An 18131-nucleotide genomic window follows, 5' to 3' on the forward strand; every position below is an offset into this window, starting at 1 on the left:
CGTGGAACGCAACGTGGCAATGTTTTAGTTCCATCGGCAGTTTTGTAAATCACCGCAAGGTAGCGTATTCGAGCGCTGGAGTTCCGAATAGTCTATTGCAGTTAAAATTAATCCACCAAGTTAGTGAAACAACACCATCAAATAACATAAAACTGCTATTAAAATGTAAAGTAATCCACCAAATCCATTCTATATCTCCAGACTCACCAGGCGACTAAGTTATCGCATTGGCGAATTTTAAAAATTTTAATGAAACTTTTAATTTTATTTTTTCTTTTTTTGTGTGTGCTTTTAAGGATTAATGGTGTTAATTATGATTTTCTGGAATAATTATCCCTACTTTAATAACTACAATAGAAAGTTGGTCTTTCTTTCTTTCTTTCTTTTTTTTAAAAAAATTTGTTTTTTATGCTATCGGACCTGTACTGATGAAGATTTTTGGAATTAATCATGAAGGAGATCTTCAGAGGGAGATGTTATTTGAAAACGCTGATATCTCCATTCTAATAGAAACTTTTGGGAATGTTTCTCTTTCCGAAATGAGAAGTGTTTGGTTCTTCCTCCAAAAAATGTTACCTCGTAAAAAGTTTAATTTTTAATTGTTTTCTATGGCAACAGTTTTGATAATTGTTGTGTTTTTTCTTCTTTCTTCTAGCAAAAGTGTTGTTGTATCTAATGAAGTAGTGGCTTCATACGTTGTTTATTTTGAAGTAGTGGCTTCATATGTATTATTAGAAGTTAATTAGGAGTAGCGGCTCCGACTAATAAAGTGTGTTGATTTAACTTTATACAGTCCACATTGTGTTTTGTAATTATGTTCATTTCGAACCAGAACGTAACATAGAAATGGTCCTCCAGAGACCGGAGCTTTGAGTAATTTTCCGGTGAGTCATTTAGAATCATTGTTCACTTTATTTCGTCAAACTATGAATGAATTGAAAATAAAATTATTTGTCGCCAAGGCGGCATTAAATCGCCATAGTGAAAAAGTAAAGAATTCTGTTGAAAAAGCCGATTTGGTGGAACTCAAGTTATTTGAAACCAAGACAAATAAATTATCGGTAGAGATAAATTCTATTTTTGATGCAATTTATGGAATGTGTAAGGAAACTGAAATAGAGGAATTTATGAATGAAAATTATTTACTGCAAGATATAATTGACGACCTTGCTTTAAAAATTAATCGCGCAAAAGATAGCGTGAATGTGAAAACCGAAAAACTTGTTCTAAAAGAAAATGGAGACAATTCCGCACAAGTTAAATTACCTGTTCCTTCTCTTCCCAGTTTTTCGGGGAAAATTGAAGAGTGGCTAACTTTTAAGGATTTATTCACAACTAGTGTTCATGAAAATAAAAGCATTTCAGATGCAACGAAATTGCAATATTTGAAGGCTAGTTGTAAAGATGAAGCATTAAGAATTATAAATTCTATGCCGATTTCAAATGCAAACTATTTGGTTGCTTGGCAACTACTTGAAGATAGGTTTTCTGATAAGCGAGAACTAGTAATTGCACTAATTAGAAAATTGTTTAATTTACAAAGAATTAATGAATTGCCTCAGGCAATTCTTAATTTAATTGATTCAGCTAATGAATTTGTCAGCTCTTTGACTCTTATAGGTCATAAAATTGAAGAATTTGCTGAAGTTATGGTTGTTTACGCATTAGTTGAAAAACTTGACAAAAATACGAGGAGTTGGTGGAAACGGGAATTAAAAAAAGATGAATTAGGTACCTTGGAGCAATTATTCTCATTTCTTCGTGTACAAGCTCGTACTTTACAGAACAGTAAAAATTATTTTAACGAAAAGAAAAATTCTAATTGCAAAGTCACATCTTTATTGACTGAAGCAAAAGTAGATTGTACATTTTGTAAAGGTAATCATGCATTGGTGAAATGTTTTAAATTTAAAAATGTGCCTGTTCAGAAAAGAATTAATTTTGTCAAGTTTAACAATCTGTGTTTTTGTTGTCTTTCTTCCTCTCACCTGTTACAATTCTATAAATGTCCTCAAAAATGCAAAGAGTGCGGAAAACCGCATAATTCTATACTGCATATTGATAGGGGTGATAAAGGTATGAGTGCAGTGAATTCGGACAATAAACAAATCTCTAGTACCCTCTCTATTGAAGCTGAATCTTTTACTCCAGGAGAAATGTGCATCTCTGATGAAAGTAAAAATAACACTAGACTTTCCGGTGAACTTCCTAGCATCTACACAGGTACTACTTCTCTTCAAGTGGAAGAAAGAGTATTATATCTAGAGGTGAAAATAAAGAAGTATTGCTATGTACAGTTCTTATCAAGGCCTTGGATTCTTCTGAGAGGTTTCAGTTATGTCGTGCCTTATTAGATCCTGGTAGTCAAGCTAATTTTATTACTGAAGATTGTGTTAATCGACTTGGATTAGGTAGAAAAAAGGCAAACATAGCGGTGTCATGTCTTGGCTCTACTGCCGCTCGTACTAATGGTCTTGTAGACTTGGAGTTTGCTCCGTATTTCGATTCTAAGCCAAAGCTTAAAAGTTCAGCATTTGTAATGAATAAAATTGTGGGAAATCTACCGCACACATCAATTGATGTTAGAATTCAAGAAGCCTTCAAGGATCTAGTACTCGATGACCCCTCTTTTCATAAGTCAGCTCGAATTGACATTTTGCTTGGTATAGATACTTTCCTTCAATTGTTAAAAGGTGAAATTAGCAACAGAGGTGATGGTTATCCCTCAGCAGTTCGTTCTTCTTTTGGCTGGATCATTTCAGGCTCTGTCAATTTATTTAGGGATAATGTTCCACTTGTGTTAAATAATATAGATATTGACACTAATGAACTTATTTCTAAGTTTTGGAAGTTGGACTCGGTGCCATCTGTTAGTTTTCTATCAAGTGCTGAGAAGGCTTGTGAGGAACATTTCAAAAATACTCATTCTAGGGCTGAAGATGGAAAATACATAGTAAAATTGCCTTTCCACACCTCTCCAACAGAATTAGGTGAATCTAGAGAGCATGCTTTACGCAGGTTGAATGCAGTTGAACGTTCCTTAAGCTTAAACCCGGCAAAATATAAACAGTACCAGGATTTTATGAAGGAATATCTTGAACTGAAACACATGGAACCTGTTCCCGAAACTGATTATGCAAAGAGTGAAGCATATTACATTCCTCATTTTCCAGTTTTGAGAGAGTCTAGTACAACAACGAAATTGAGGGTGGTGTTTGATGCATCGTCCAAATCATCATCAGGATACTCCCTAAATAATCTATTGATGGTGGGCCCACGCGTGCAGTTGGAATTGTATCCCATTCTACTTCGATTCAGAACATTTCCAGTTGCAGTCTGTGCCGATGTGGAGAAAATGTTTCGACAAATAAGGGTACATCCTGAAGACGTAGATTGGCAGAGAATTTTGTGGAGAAGTAATTTAGAAGAACCGGTAAAAGAATACAGATTGCTCACGGTAACGTATGGAACTGCAAGTGCGCCATTTCTCTCCACGAGAACAATACATCAGCTTGCCTTAGACGAGAAGGATAGCTATCCCCTTGCTTCAAACGCTACATTGAATCATTTTTACGTTGATGACCTTTTAAGTGATGCGTCATCGGAAGAAGAAGCATCTGAGCTTGTGAAGCAGTTAAAGACTATGATGGCAAAGGGAGGATTTAATCATCGTAAGTGGAAATCTAATAATACCAACTTGATTAAAGAATTCCTAGATGAAGAAGAGACTGCAAACTTAGAAACTGAAGTTAAGGTTCTTGGTATCCAGTGGTGTCCAAAAGCTGATTATTTTAGTTTTAGCATTGAGTCTGTGAAACAAAAGCTAGAATACTCCAAGAGGGAAATATTGTCTGAGATTTCCCGTGTATTTGATCCTTTGGGATTGCTTTCTCCTTGTGTAGTGTGTATGAAAGTGTTTCTTCAAGAATTGTGGAAGTATAAGCTTTCTTGGGATTAAATCATTCTCGAAGAATTAAATAGGAATTGGATATCATTTTGTGAAGAACTGCATCTCCTTGAACAAATGAAAATTCCAAGATTAGTTCTAACTTCTTCGCATGCAGATATAGAGTTGCACGCATTTTGTGATGTTTCAGAAAAAGCGTACTGTGCAGCAATTTATGTGAGATGTTTATTACCGAATTCGGATTTTCGTGTGTCTTTGCTTACTGCCAAAACAAGGGTAGCACCGTTGAAAACTCAGTCTCTGCCTCGTTTGGAACTGTGCTCAGCATTGTTGCTAGCTGATTTGTTAGCTGCTGTTTTGAAAAATATTCAAGTTCCAGTTCAAAATACTGTAGCATGGACTGATTCCAAAATAATTCTCGCATGGCTTGCAACTGAACCATATAAATGGCAAGCATTTGTTGCAAACAGAGTGTCTAAAATTCAGACAACCATCCCATCAGTCAAGTGGTTTCACGTCCCTGGAACTGAAAATCCATCGGATCTAGGAACCAGAGGTTTACTTCATCTCAATTAATCAGCAATGACATGTGGTTACGAGGTCTAAACTGGTTAAGTCAACCTATGAGTAGTTTCATACCATTAGACGTTACAGAGACATATTCTCTTCCTGAATGTGCTGTAGAAGAGAAGCAAAAAATCATTACGTGCGCATCTAAATTAAAATCTGTTCCTGAATTCGTGGCAAAAATATCTTCGTTTACAAAATTGATACGTGGTTGTGCATGGGTTTTGAGATATTTGAACAATAGCTGTTCCAGTCGTACCAAAATCTCTGGTTGTTTGACATCCAAAGAACTTCATAACTCAGTGCTTTGTGTGGTGCGAACAATTCAAGAAAATGAGTTCACGTCCGAGAGAAAATTGCTAACTAAAGGAATGCCATTACCGCGTAATAGTAAATTGCTTCCTCTAAATGTGTTTCTTGACTCTGACGGCATTCTTCGTGTAGGAGGCAGACTTTCCAAACATCAATCCTTATCGTTCGATCAAAAGCATCTCATGCTGTTACCGAAAAATCACAGCTTTACAGAGAAGGTCATAGATTACTATCACACAACTTATATCCATGCTGGACCTCAGCAAATGTTGTCTTTAATAAGACAAAAATTCTGGTTTGTTGATGGTAGATCAGTTGTTAGAAAACAACTTAAGAAATGCTTGAAGTGCTTCAAGTTGAGTTTGATATCGACTCCTCAAGTGATGGGAGATCTTCCGGCGTCAAGGATTGAGCAAACACGTCCTTTTGAAATTGTTGGAATTGACTTTGCTGGACCCTTTTACACAAAATGTGCTCATAAAAGATCAGTTACCAAGTTTAAGTCTTACATTTGTCTTTTCATTTGTTCAGCAATCAAGGCAGTACACCTAGAACTTGTCTCAGAATTATCGACTGCTGCATTTCTAGCAACGTTGCGCAGATTTATATCCAGAAGAGGATGTCCAAGTAAAATACTATCAAATAATGGATCAAATTTCAAGGGAACTTCAAGAGTTCTTAAAAGGTTATACCAATTGTGCCGTGAAGCAGAAGTGCAAGATTTCAGTTCAATGAAAGGAATAGAATGGTCCTTCATTCCTCCATATACACCTCATTTCGGAGGACTGTGGGAAGCTGCTATTAAAAGTACTAAACAATTGCTAGTGAAAGTGTCCGGTTCTGCGCTTCTCAACTTTGAGGAGTTTTACACGCTCCTTCTTCAAATAGAGGCCTGTCTCAACACCAGACCTCTTACCGCATTATCATCCGACCCATCTGACCTCAGTGCCTTGACTCCAGCTCATTTTCTCGTTGGGGGTCCCATTCACCAATTTCCTGAGCCATGTACTTCATCTAGAGCTTCTTCTCTCTCTGAGAGATGGAAGCTCTTTCAGAGACTTCGCCTGGATTTCTGGAACCGCTGGTCAAGAGATTATCTTCATACTCTTCAACCTCGCTCCAAGTGGTGGAAAGTGCAGCCAAATTTGAAGGTTGGGGACATTGTTCTAGTTCACAGAGAAAATGCCGCGCCACTAGAGTGGACTCTTGGTCGGATTGTTGAACTTTTTCCCGGAACTGATGGAAGCGTTCGAGTAGTGACTGTGTATACTAAATACGGACATTTTAAAAGAGACATAAATAAGGTTTATTTACTTACAATTTCAACTTAACTATTTATTTATTTAAATTTTCTTGTTGTAGTTTGTAATTTAGTTGTTGCCATTTATTATTTCTAAAAAAAAATTATTGCATAAAAAAAAATATGTTGAAACCTAATGAGATTTCAAGGGGAGCGGTATGTTTGGTTCTTCCTCCAAAAAATGTTACCTCGTAAAAAGTTGAATTTTTTAATTGTTTTCTATGGCAACAGTTTTGATAATTGTTGTGTTTTTTCTTCTTTCTTCTAGCAAAAGTGTTGTTGCATCTAATGAAGTAGTGGCTTCATGCGTTGTTTATTTTGAAGTAGTGGCTTCATATGTATTATTAGAAGTTAATTAGGAGTAGTGGCTCCGACTAATAAAGTGTGTTGATTTAACTTTATACAGTCCACATTGTGTTTTGTAAGTATGTTCATTTCGAACCAGAACGTAACAAGAAGTTTTTTGTACTATTGTCCTCATTTAAATGGGAACTTAAAAAAAAAAAACTGTTGTGCTTACTCTGATTGTAATAGTTTTTTTACTCTGAACTTTTTTGGTATTTTAATCAGGACTGTTTACGTTGTTATGAAACAGTTGATTTCCTTCACGTGGGAGAATTTAAAGGTTTGATTTTCTCACTCTAAAGGGACATTATTAGAATCTGGATTTGTAGTGACTGTTGACCCTTTATTGAGACGATTTCACCGGTAAGAAGCTATACAATAATGTAGATAGCAGGTGTAGCGCTGGACACTATTGACGGGGATGGAAATTATAAGGGAAATGGTTGACTTTATTTAAGAATTGTTGACCTCACTCGAATTGGAATTTTTGAGAATTACCCAAACTAACTTCTTTACAAATCCTGAACGTTTTCCTGATATATGGTGTGTGATTATTTGGGTGTCTTCTCAGTTTCGCCGACATTCCCCCCCCCCCTTTGATTTTCAGTTTTCATCATATCTTTTGATATATTAAAAGGGGGGGGAGGCCATTTTAAATGTCGGCGAAACTGGGGAGAAACCACTTTTTTGGTAACTATTTTTCCTCTCCCTGTGTTGACCCTTAACTTGAATCGATTGAAAAAAAAACTACATCAACGTGAGTGAAGCCGCGGGTAAAAGCTAGTTGAGATAATATTTCCGATCATTTCCATGCAATTAAAATCACGAGAAATACGCAGACGACAATCTATTACGATTTATCTTTCTTATTGTTGCATTAATAAAGCTATTTTTATTCGCAAAAAAAAAAAAAAAACTGTGACCCTCTTCCTCCAATCAACTCTAATTAGAATTCTGAAACTTTGAATTCAAATTATGTTTTTCGCAATCACGAGTTGCGACAAGACCCTACTCATTAGAGTTATTGTTTCTAGAAATGGCTCCCCCCCTAAGCATGTCCCTCCTCCTGGGTGGTTATGTGCGTATAGTTGTGTGTGTGCAGGCTTAAGAGTGTGCACGTAGGCCTGTGTATGTGTGTAAAGGCGCATGCGTGTAGGCGAGGGTGTATGAGCATGCGTGTGTAGGATATGGACGCCACCACCCAGCAGAAGTGGATTCCGGGGGACAGTGCTCAGGACCAGAGCAGTCGTGCCGCCGCCAGTGGAGGGTGGTGCTGCTCATCCAAGCTGAAAAAGGAACCACAACGTCGACTGTCAAATGAGAACAATAAGCAATCGTGATTACTCAAAAAAAAAAAACACCTCTTGGAGCGATTGGCGGCAAAATTGAACCAAAGCCTGTTTACATATGGATTCACATATATTCCAAATTTTAACCAGAACGTAGCATTACTTCTTGAGATAGGGCACTCACAATGGAAAAAAAGAACGGGCGATTGCGCTACCCCCTTTTTAGCTGTTGACACCAAAATAAAATCAGCTCTTAAACCCACTAAGGGCTACTTGCCGATAAATTTTTCTTTCATTCCGTTTATTATTTCTTAAGATACTGCAGTCACAATTGACGACAAAAAAACGTTCTATAGCTCAACCCCCGTTTGAGTTATTGACACCAAAATTGAATCAGCACCTGTTCCTGTTAATGACAACATATAGACCAAATTTTATTTGGTTCCGCCAGTTACTTCCTGAGGAATAGCAAGCACGCGTAACTCAAAAAACGTCCTATTGCTCCACCCCCCTTGGAGGAATTCGCGCCAAAAACCAATGGGTACAAGTTCACATAGGGGCACATATGTGTACCAAATTTCGTTCGATTTCATGCGGTAGTTTTTGCTGTAGAGCGGCAACAAAAAACTGATCACACACAGACGTGACACACGGGGACACACACAGACATTTTCCAAAAGTAGTCGAAATGGATTCAGCACACCTCAACACTCTCGAATCCGTCAAAATTCGAAATTCGAAAATTTGCACGAATCCAATACTTTTTTCTATTTATTAGATATAGAAGAAAGTAAAAATAATAATTAAAATTAATAAGCTCATTAAAATAAATACATCGTATCAAAAAAAAATCGTTTCTTTTTCCCCTGTTGCCAAAAATAATTTTTTAAATGAATTAATGCACTTACCAAAATAAATAAAAACAATAATATGTCAACTTAAAGAAATACTTTTCATTGTCAAAAAAAAAAAAATGCTGCGCATATCTTTATGTAGAAACATAAGATACGTCAAGAGCTATTTCCAACAAAATTTGTTTGAAAAAAATCCGCCTTCAAGTACGGAATCTACATTGTGTTTCTGTTTCCCCGTAGGCGCTAATGTTAAGGGATTTGAACTGTTCAAAATTGAACGGAAAATTGTTCAAATCAAAAAAGATATTTTATGTACAAGTTTTTCATCAAAAGCTTTTTCCTACAAAGTTTGTTTGAAGCAAATTCGCCTCACAGTTCGGAATTGCCTGGAATTTCCCCGTAGGCACTAATGTTAAGTTTTTTTGCACTGTTCAAAATTGAACAAAAATAGTTCAAATCAAAAAGTGAGATATGGGAATGAGGTGTCCTCGCCGAGATCTTTCGAACAAAAAAAAAAGTTTGTTCGAATCGGACTATTCATTCAAAAGTTATTAGGGGGGGACAGACAGACAGACCGACAGACATTTTCCCCCATCTCAATACCCTACTTTCCAATTTTTAATTTTTCGATATTTATTTAATTATTTTATTTATTTTTGACTTTTTTTTGTTGTTCGCAATATTTTTAAGATGCATTAAGCCTTTTTTCATGCTTTTTTCTTCTTTTTCTGACTTTTACTGGGAAACTATAGGCAAAAAACTAACTCGAGACTCTCATCCCGCCGTCGGCTGTGGTTATTTATAAATCCTAGAGAAGTTTCCACAAAATTCGAAATGATTCTCGTATTTTCTTTTTATTCATTCACGAATCTTAACAATGAAAAATAGGGGAACCGCATACTTCAGTCGAATGTTAGGGGGTTGTATGTACATTACAAGAAGCTATTTGCAAGTTACGTTACTAAGATAATTTATTTGCAAAATAATGGAACAAACGCCTAATTTAGCCAGATTACAACAAATGAATCGTAAAAATAATTGCTATTCACAGAATTTGTAGCATTACTCCCTTCCTAAGGACTGCACGTCCCGGGTAGTATAATCCTCAGAAAGGATGCCAAACTTGGTATCCGGACGTAATCCCGACAGCCGAAATACCGACAAGCCAGAATCCCGACAGGGTCGAAATCCCGACTGGGTCAAAATCCCGACAAGCCATAATCCCGACAAGGTCGAAATCGCGACAAACCAAAATCGCTGCTATCCAATATCTAGGGCTGCAGAAGTCGGAATCGGAGTCGGGCTGTTTTTGGGATTGAGGAGTCGGAGTCGGGCTGTTTTTGGGATTGAGGAGTCGGAGTCGGGAGTCAAAGGTTGGACATTTCAAGAGTCAGAGTCGGTCATTTTCCCTCAGAGTTCACAACTCTGCCAGTGCTGGAAGGAGTCAAACTAGTTTTGGGGCACAAAAGTCGGAGTCGATGGCTCTAAAATTCCGGGAGTCGGATTCGTTGTCGGTCATTTTTCCTCCGACCCCGCAGCTCTGCAAATGTCCCAACAGGGTCGAAATCCCAGTAAGGCCTAGCGACCCCTCAACATACTTCCTGAGAGCTGCTTACGGAACGCTAAGGGCCGACTGGCCCGCGGGCCGGTGCGTACTCCCGTCTGTGCACATACAGAAAGTAAAGGTTGACACTTTAATAGAGAACCCAGTCCGCCCCTGCTCCTTTCTCTCATATTTTACTTTTCTCTGGTAATCATTAAAATAGGTTTTATAAAATGACGTATAAGTTTACAAAAAAGTAGTTAATTATTTTAAAAAAATTTAGAAGAAAATATTTAATAATTTTTAAAAAAACTTCTTTTTAACTCTTAAAGATTTAAAATTCAATTTCTTTCAATGAATAAAATCATCTGTTTAAACAATCTAAATTAGTAAAACAAAGAATACATATTTATGTATGTTCCGTGTACAAATCCAGTTTTTGTTGGATCTGGACCAAATTTGTCTGAAAGGTACTTGGACACTTGAGAAGGAAAGTGGAGGCTGGAGGGGTTTTCGAAAGCCAAAAAAGAAACAAACCGTTCGAATTTTAATTTTAGGACAGAAAAATGGCAAACAAAATTGCACATGCAAAAACTTGACGACCATCCCAATGTATGAATTATTGCAAAAGCAAAGCAAAGAGCGAAAATTGAAAGTTATTTTAAAAGCCTTGCTTGAATCAATTACAAATATTTTATTTGTTAACAAACATAAGATGGCAACAGTTAAAAATTTTAAATCATTGAGATAATATTTCCGATCATTCCCATACAATTAAAATCACGAGAAATAAGCAGACGATAATCTATTACGATTTATCTTTCTTATTGTTGCATTAATAAAGCTATTTTTATTCGCTAAAAAATAATGATAATAAAAATAAATCAGCACCTCTTGGCGCGATTGGCGCCAAAATTGAACCAAAGCCTGTTTACATATGGATTCACATATTTTCCAAATTTCAACCAGAACGTAGCATTACTTCTTGAGATAGGGCACTCACAATGGAAAAAAAGAACGGGCGATTCGCTACCTCCTTTTTAGCTGTTGACACCAAAATAAAATCAGCTTTTATACCCACTAAGGGCTACTTGCCGATAAATTTTTCTTTCATTCCGTTCATTATTTCTTGAGATACAGCAGTCACAATTGACGACAAAAAACGTTCTATAGCTCAACCCCCGTTTGAGTTATTGACACCAAAATTGAATCAGCACCTGTTCCTGTTAATGACAACATATAGACCAAATTTTGTTTGATTCCGCCAGTTACTTCCTGAGAAATAGCAATCACGCGTAACTCAAAAAACGTCCCATTGCTCCACCCCCCTTGGAGGAATTCGCGCCAAAAACCAATGGGCACAAGTTCACATAGGGGCACATATGTGTACCAAATTTCGTTCGATTTCATGCAGTAGTTTTTGCTGTAGAGCGGCCACAAAAAACTGGTCACACACAGACGTGACACACATACACACACACATACACACACATACACACAGACAGACAGACTGTCAGTTGGTTTATTTATTTAGAGAGCGATATTAAAAGTAGGAGCCAAACATGTACAAAACAACACAATGCATTTATTTAAAACCAACTAATAATTTTTAAACATTTGGAAAACGACCGTACGTGCATTACTATTGCGTGCGGTTCACAGATACATCTAACATCTCCCCTTTTAAGATAATAAGTTATTTGAAATTTTAAGTACATAAAAAAATTTTGAAAAAAAAATAGAACCGACTTCAAAATTGCTCTAAAAAGTGAAAAATAATTTTAGTCTTTAAACACCATCGATAATGCTTTCAAACATAATTTTTGAAGTTGGCGCAAAAACAAAACGTAAAATCCAGTGTAACCATGCTTCGTTCATATTTTTTTCAGAAAAGCATCCAAAGTTACGAATGAAAGATTTATATCGATATTCAAATATGCTGTCATCAATGCATAATGTATGTGATAGTGAAGAAACTGAGCGAGGTTAAAGTTATAATTATAGTTGAGTTATGACTGTGAATGATTTTATCTATCGTTTTTGCGTCAACTTCAAAAATTATGTTTAAAAGCATTATCGATGGTGTTTAAAGAATAAAATTATTTTTCACTTTTTAGAGCAATTTTGAAGTCGGTTCTATTTTTTTTTTCAAAATTTTTTTATTTTATTCTTTTTAGTGTAAATGTAGGTATTTCAGAAATAGTAAGAAGATACCATCCCGAAACTTCGCCTTATTTTTTTCATAAAAATGCTCCATACTAAAAAAAAAAAAAAACTATAAACACGCATTAAACTTTAGGCGATTGGCACTAAAAACTTATCTTTGTTCCTCTCTGGAATTCATGTGTAGTTAATTTAATTATAACCATTTAAGTATTACGTTTTCCCTAACTAGTTTCCATTTCACAGCATACAAGTTGCTTGTTATGCAATCCTGTATTTTCTTACTTATCCCTGATCATCTGTTATTAGCGTAGATGATAACGATAAAAATACTACTGTGTGTAGTTGAGGCAAACCAAATGGTAGCATTGTGAAAGCTAAGCAGATCCTAATCACTGCATCACCTCGCTTCCAGGTTAGGTTTACCCCCACTATGGCGCAATAGCACTGAAGAAGGGAAGATTTCGATAATTCACATAGGTTTCCTATAAATCAGCAGGATTACCAAAATCTAATTATTTATGCCAAAAATGAGACGACAGCGCCAGATTCCCGATTATCGAAATATCCCCCTGAAGAAATTTGATGCTTGCTTCAGAGAAGCCTTCATTCAAAATTATCACTACAATTACTATTAATGTTACTGTCGTATGGCACCAAACTTTCATAACAATGGGTTTTATATTTAATCATTTAATAAGGAAATTGCATGAAATTTGTTGTTTTTTGCCCATAACTGTTTTTCTAAAGAACAAATATGGTCAAGCAAAGTAATGGGACCTAAGTTGAGCCATCCCCTATCCATTAAAAAAAGAATCATCAAAATCGGTTCACTAGGTGAGACGCTGTGAGTGGACAAACAAAAAAAAAAAACATACATACGGTATGAACTGATAACCGCCTCCTTTTTGAAGTCGGTTAAAAAGCAAAATAAGATTAAGATACATAATCTTTTAAATAAGCAGGACGCCTTGATATTCGTCCACTTCTGGTTCGAATACAGTTATCATTGTTCACAGTTGTTCTATTGCTGACATCAGTGTGAGTACCTCCATCATCATTAAGGCTGCTGTTATTATCAGGAATTTCATTGATATTATCATTTGATGCGGAAATATTTTGATATGTTTGTTCTTTAAACTGCAAATTTACTTTCCTGATGTATCTACGGTTTCTTCTTAACGTTTTACCATAATTATTTTTAACTATATAGGATCTTGGAACAGATTTTAACTTCTGTACTATTTGAGCTGGTTCTCAAGTCTTATTTGCGTAATTTCTTATTGTCACATTATCTCCTGCTTTGAGATCTTGTAACGAATGAGCATTTTTGTCGTAATAAAACTTCTGCTTATTCTGTCTGTGAACTAATTTTTCTCTTATATTACTGAAAAGCTTTGCGTTTAATAATTTACTGGTTATGGGTAACTTAGTTTGAGCCTTCAGTTAAACATCATTTGAGCAGGAGAGAGATCTGTACCTGCAATGGGGGTATTTCGGTACTCCATTAAACCTACATGATAATCTTGGTTATCCTCCTTTGCTTTTCTGAATAAAGATTTGACTATTCCTACTCCTCTTTCCACCATACCATTACTAGGTGAATATTGTGGACTTATGAAGATGTATCTAAATCCCATTCTTTGGCAAATTGCTTGTATAAGTAGCTATTAAATGGAATGTTATCTGAGACTACTTTATCTGGAACACCGAATTTTGCAAAAATAGACTTCAGCTTGTCAATAACTTCATTTGCAGACTTATCATTAAGTTCACAAACTTCCAACCACTTTGAATAATAATCAATCAAAACTAAGAAAGACTTGTTTCCGAAACTCATCAAATCAGCACCAACTTTTTCAAATGGTCTGTAAGGAATATCGTGAGGATGAAGTGGCTCTTTTAGTCTACCTTGTAGCGCTTGTGGTACCCGTCTAGGAGGATTTACAACTGGAACAGCATCATCTTTTAAAACAATCTTGTGTGGTTCATCAGGGAATTTACCAGTTCCACTGAATACACTCTTAAATTGGTCAATAATCTGTTGTTTACTTTCAATTTTCAGTATGTCAACTCTTTCAATTAACATTAACTTACTACACGCCTCGAATCCTAAAATAGGTTTTGACTCAAAATTCACAATGTAAAATTCTAGTTTAATGTCTCTAAACTTATCTGTAGAGCATTTAAATAAAGCAATTCCTTCCGGAATAATTTTATGATTCCCATATGACACTAGAGTAACGCTCGTTGGCTTAAGATCTTGTTTCCTTACTAGGCTTCTAATTTCCCTATAAGAAATTATATTGACTTCAGATCCAGTATCAAGCTTAAAATTCATACTTAAACTTCGCTTATCATTTGACAAAATTACATTCTTATTCCATGAATTTGTCTCTTTTACCTTTGCGGAGTGTACTGAATCAATAAAAACACAAAGTTCGCTTTGTTCTTTAACTTCGTGAACTTTTCTTCCATGTGATTGGCAACCAATAGCAAAATGATTTTCCTTTTATATTTGGCGCATTTCTTTCCATATGCCGGACACTGTCTAGCTTTATGACGTCTTCCACATTTCTTGCAGTCAAACTCAGCATTTTGTGACGATTTAACAGGCACATTTTTCTTAGTAATCTTCTTCCGCTGGACAACATCCACGCTAGTTTCATCAAATGTCGGTTCTTCAGCGCCTTTCATCAACCTTAAATGCTCTTGGCTCGTTTCTGCTGTGCGTACAAATTTAGCTGCTTTGTTTAGAGTTAGGCTTGGCTCCCTTAACAATCTTTCTTTGAGTCCTTGGTCACGTATCCCAAGTACAATTCTGTCACGGATTAGTCCATCTGTTTGTTCTTCAAATTCACAAGTCTACGCTAAGGTTTTCAACTGAATTAAATAGTCATCGAATAACTGTCCCTCTTTTTGGCTGCATGAAAAAAATTTGTAGCGTTCAAAAACTACGTTCTGCTTTGGCGAGCAATAGTCCTCAAATTTTGCAATAACATCTTCGAAATTATCACTTTTGGAAGAATCGCCGTCAAAATTGAACGTGTTAAATACTTCTAAGCCTTGATTTCTCAATAAATTCAACAAAATGGCGATTTTCGTTTTGTCGGATTTGGCGTCTTTTTCTGTCGCTACCAAATAATTTTCTAACTGTTGTTTCCAATTTTTCCATGATTCTTTTAAATTTCCTGATGAGAAATTAAGTTCTCCAGGAGCACGGAACGAATCCATTTTTAATCGTGGTTGCTTACTTCTTCAACAAAATTTATCCACTGTAGGATCTTCAACGTTGAATAATCTCCTTCTTGAAAATTAAACACTCATTTAAAGAAAACCAAAACGTCTAAAATGGTTTTGCAATCCACTTACTATATTGGTTTTAACTCCTGACACCATGTCAGTTGGTTTATTTATTTAGAGAGCGATATTAAAAGTAGGAGCCAAACATGTACAAAACAACACAATACATTTATTTAAAACCAACTAATAATTTTTAAACATTTGGAAAACGACCGGAAGTGCATCACTATTGCGTGCGGTTCACAGATACATCTAACAAATTTTCAAAAAATAGTCGAAATGGACTCAGCACACCTCAAAACGTTCGAATCCGTCAAAATTCGAAATTCGAAAATTTGCACGAATCCAATACTTTCTTCTATATATTAGATATAGAAGAAAGTAAAAATAACGGTTTCTTATCGGAATAACGGACATATCTCAATAACGGACAGTTTTTCATTTCACCTGGCTGTCCGAGAACTTTACATGTGCCTTTAATTGAAACAAATTCTGTTACTTCCAATTTCTGATACTATCTCGCTGAGAAAAGTATCGACTTGATTACTACGTCAAATGCATTCCCGCCAAACTAATGAAGACATGTGAATGGTCATATCAGTATGACGTGAGACTCTCCTTCACGTTAATGAATATTTTCTCCTAACTATATTAACCATTACACGTAAATTTCATAAATATGCTTAATTTTATTGGTTCGTATAATATGTTAACGTTTTTTGTTTGAAATGTATCTTTTATAAGCTCTGTGAATAGAAGAAAAGGGGAACTATTTTACTATGACGGAATGATATGGCTGTAGGCTTTCTACATGTTATAGGGTTATGTTCGCATCGAGATAGACAGCGCTCACCTGCCGTCATATTTTTGCTCATTAAAGTATTCCAAAAATGGACGAAATTTGTGAAATTGTTCCGTCTCAAAAAGGAAGTAATAAAATTAATGCGCGTGGTTATTTAATGGTGAAAGATAAGAATCGCCATTTTCGGTACAGTACGCCGTTCCGTAAAGTAATTTACCCCAAAGAAAACACGTGGAATGGAATGTTTTACCTTTTTCGGTAGTATTGCCAGTCACCGAAAGGTTGCGTATTCGAGCTCTGGAGTTGCGAACGGCAACTTTTGCAGAACAATAAAGTAAAGTTGGTGCACTATTTTAGCGATAAAAATCCTAAGCTTTTATTTTTATTGTTCAAATTCTTAACATTCTTTCTGAATTTTTCAATCCGTTCTGTGATGAATATTTTCAAGAATATTTATTTGCATACTGTCCATTTCAGTTAGGTGCTGAAGGAACAGGATATTTAAATTAATTTTTTGGAATTAGGTTAAGGAAAAAGCAGTAATTTTTCAGTACGGTCCTAGTGTTCAGCAAATGTTCTCAAGTTCGCTTTTTTTCATCGAAATGAAAAACTAATATTTATTCAAATTCACTCAGAACAAGATAAATAAAATGTGTACTCAGTTTTTTAGCAGATTTTTTGACGTTACGCTGTTGCGGATGACGATTCCAAAGGATGAATCATGCAAATAAAAAAATACAGATAACAAACTGCTTGTTTTGCCCAAAATGGTACACGTGGAACGCAATGTTTTACCTTTTTCGGCAATTTTATTAATCACCGCAAGGTAGCGTATTCAAGCTCTGGAATTGCGAATTGCGTTACTAAGTACGTGAATGTTTCTAAGGTAGTGGATGGGAAAACTTAAAGTATATTGTTCTTGTCAAAATTTGAGTCCATGATAATGTTAAAATTTAAATTTTTTATTTATGTTTACTTCGTTAAGATATTGATAATTAAGACATTATTTTACGAACCTAATAACAGTCTTTAAAATTCATGCAGATATGATACAAAATATTGAAAATTTTGTTTACTGTAATCTTGTTATTCCTTACGTTCTTTCTTATATATTTGCTCAATTTAAAGAGAAAAAAAGAGCGTTAACTTGGAAAATAAACTTTTGGTTTCTCCTTTGACAATGTTAATATTTTTGGAGAACAACTGTTCTCAAAATAATAGCTTCAGCATGTTAAGAGAAATAAATTAAAGCGATTTTTATCGGGGAATTTCCTCTGAGTCAGTCTTTTCGGTCACGTGACAAAACCAGTGATAGGGCCTTCTATGTAGGAGGTAATGCTATTGGTCGAGTTAGATCTGGAGTAAAAAAAGCCGCTCTTTACAGTGGCGTCAAAAAGAAAACTCTGGGACAATTTCTTTGCTTTCTACTGATAGATTTAATGAAGAAAGTAGTGTCTAAATTTTAGCTAAGCCTAAAAGAGTTCGAGCTAAAACGCAAATAACTCCCGCCGTATTTAAGTTAGAATATTGAAATTGCGTAGGACGCGGAAAATTTCTACCCTTTCCAACGATATATAATATTAATATGTGCAAGAAAATTTTTCACCCCTTTAATAGGTAATAATAGGCAATTTAAGCGAAATTTGAACTTAAAAAATTAATTATAAAAAAACTAATTCGAATTTAAAAAAAAAAAAAAAACCCAGGTGCAAACCACCTGGGCTTGAAGTAACTTTGTACAATATT

General features: G+C 35.5%; 1 protein-coding gene across 1 annotated transcript; it reads left to right on the forward strand.

Annotated features, from left to right (window-relative positions):
• Positions 1–3109: 3109 nt before the first annotated feature.
• On the forward strand, positions 3110–3958 carry LOC129222438 (uncharacterized). Its single transcript, XM_054856985.1, has one exon. The coding sequence runs from the start codon at positions 3110–3112 to the stop codon at positions 3956–3958; it is 849 nt and encodes a 282-aa protein (XP_054712960.1).
• Positions 3959–18131: the final 14173 nt, after the last annotated feature.

Source organism: Uloborus diversus, chromosome 1 (genome assembly GCF_026930045.1).
Source record: "Uloborus diversus isolate 005 chromosome 1, Udiv.v.3.1, whole genome shotgun sequence".
Taxonomy (NCBI): Eukaryota; Metazoa; Arthropoda; class Arachnida; order Araneae; family Uloboridae; genus Uloborus; species Uloborus diversus.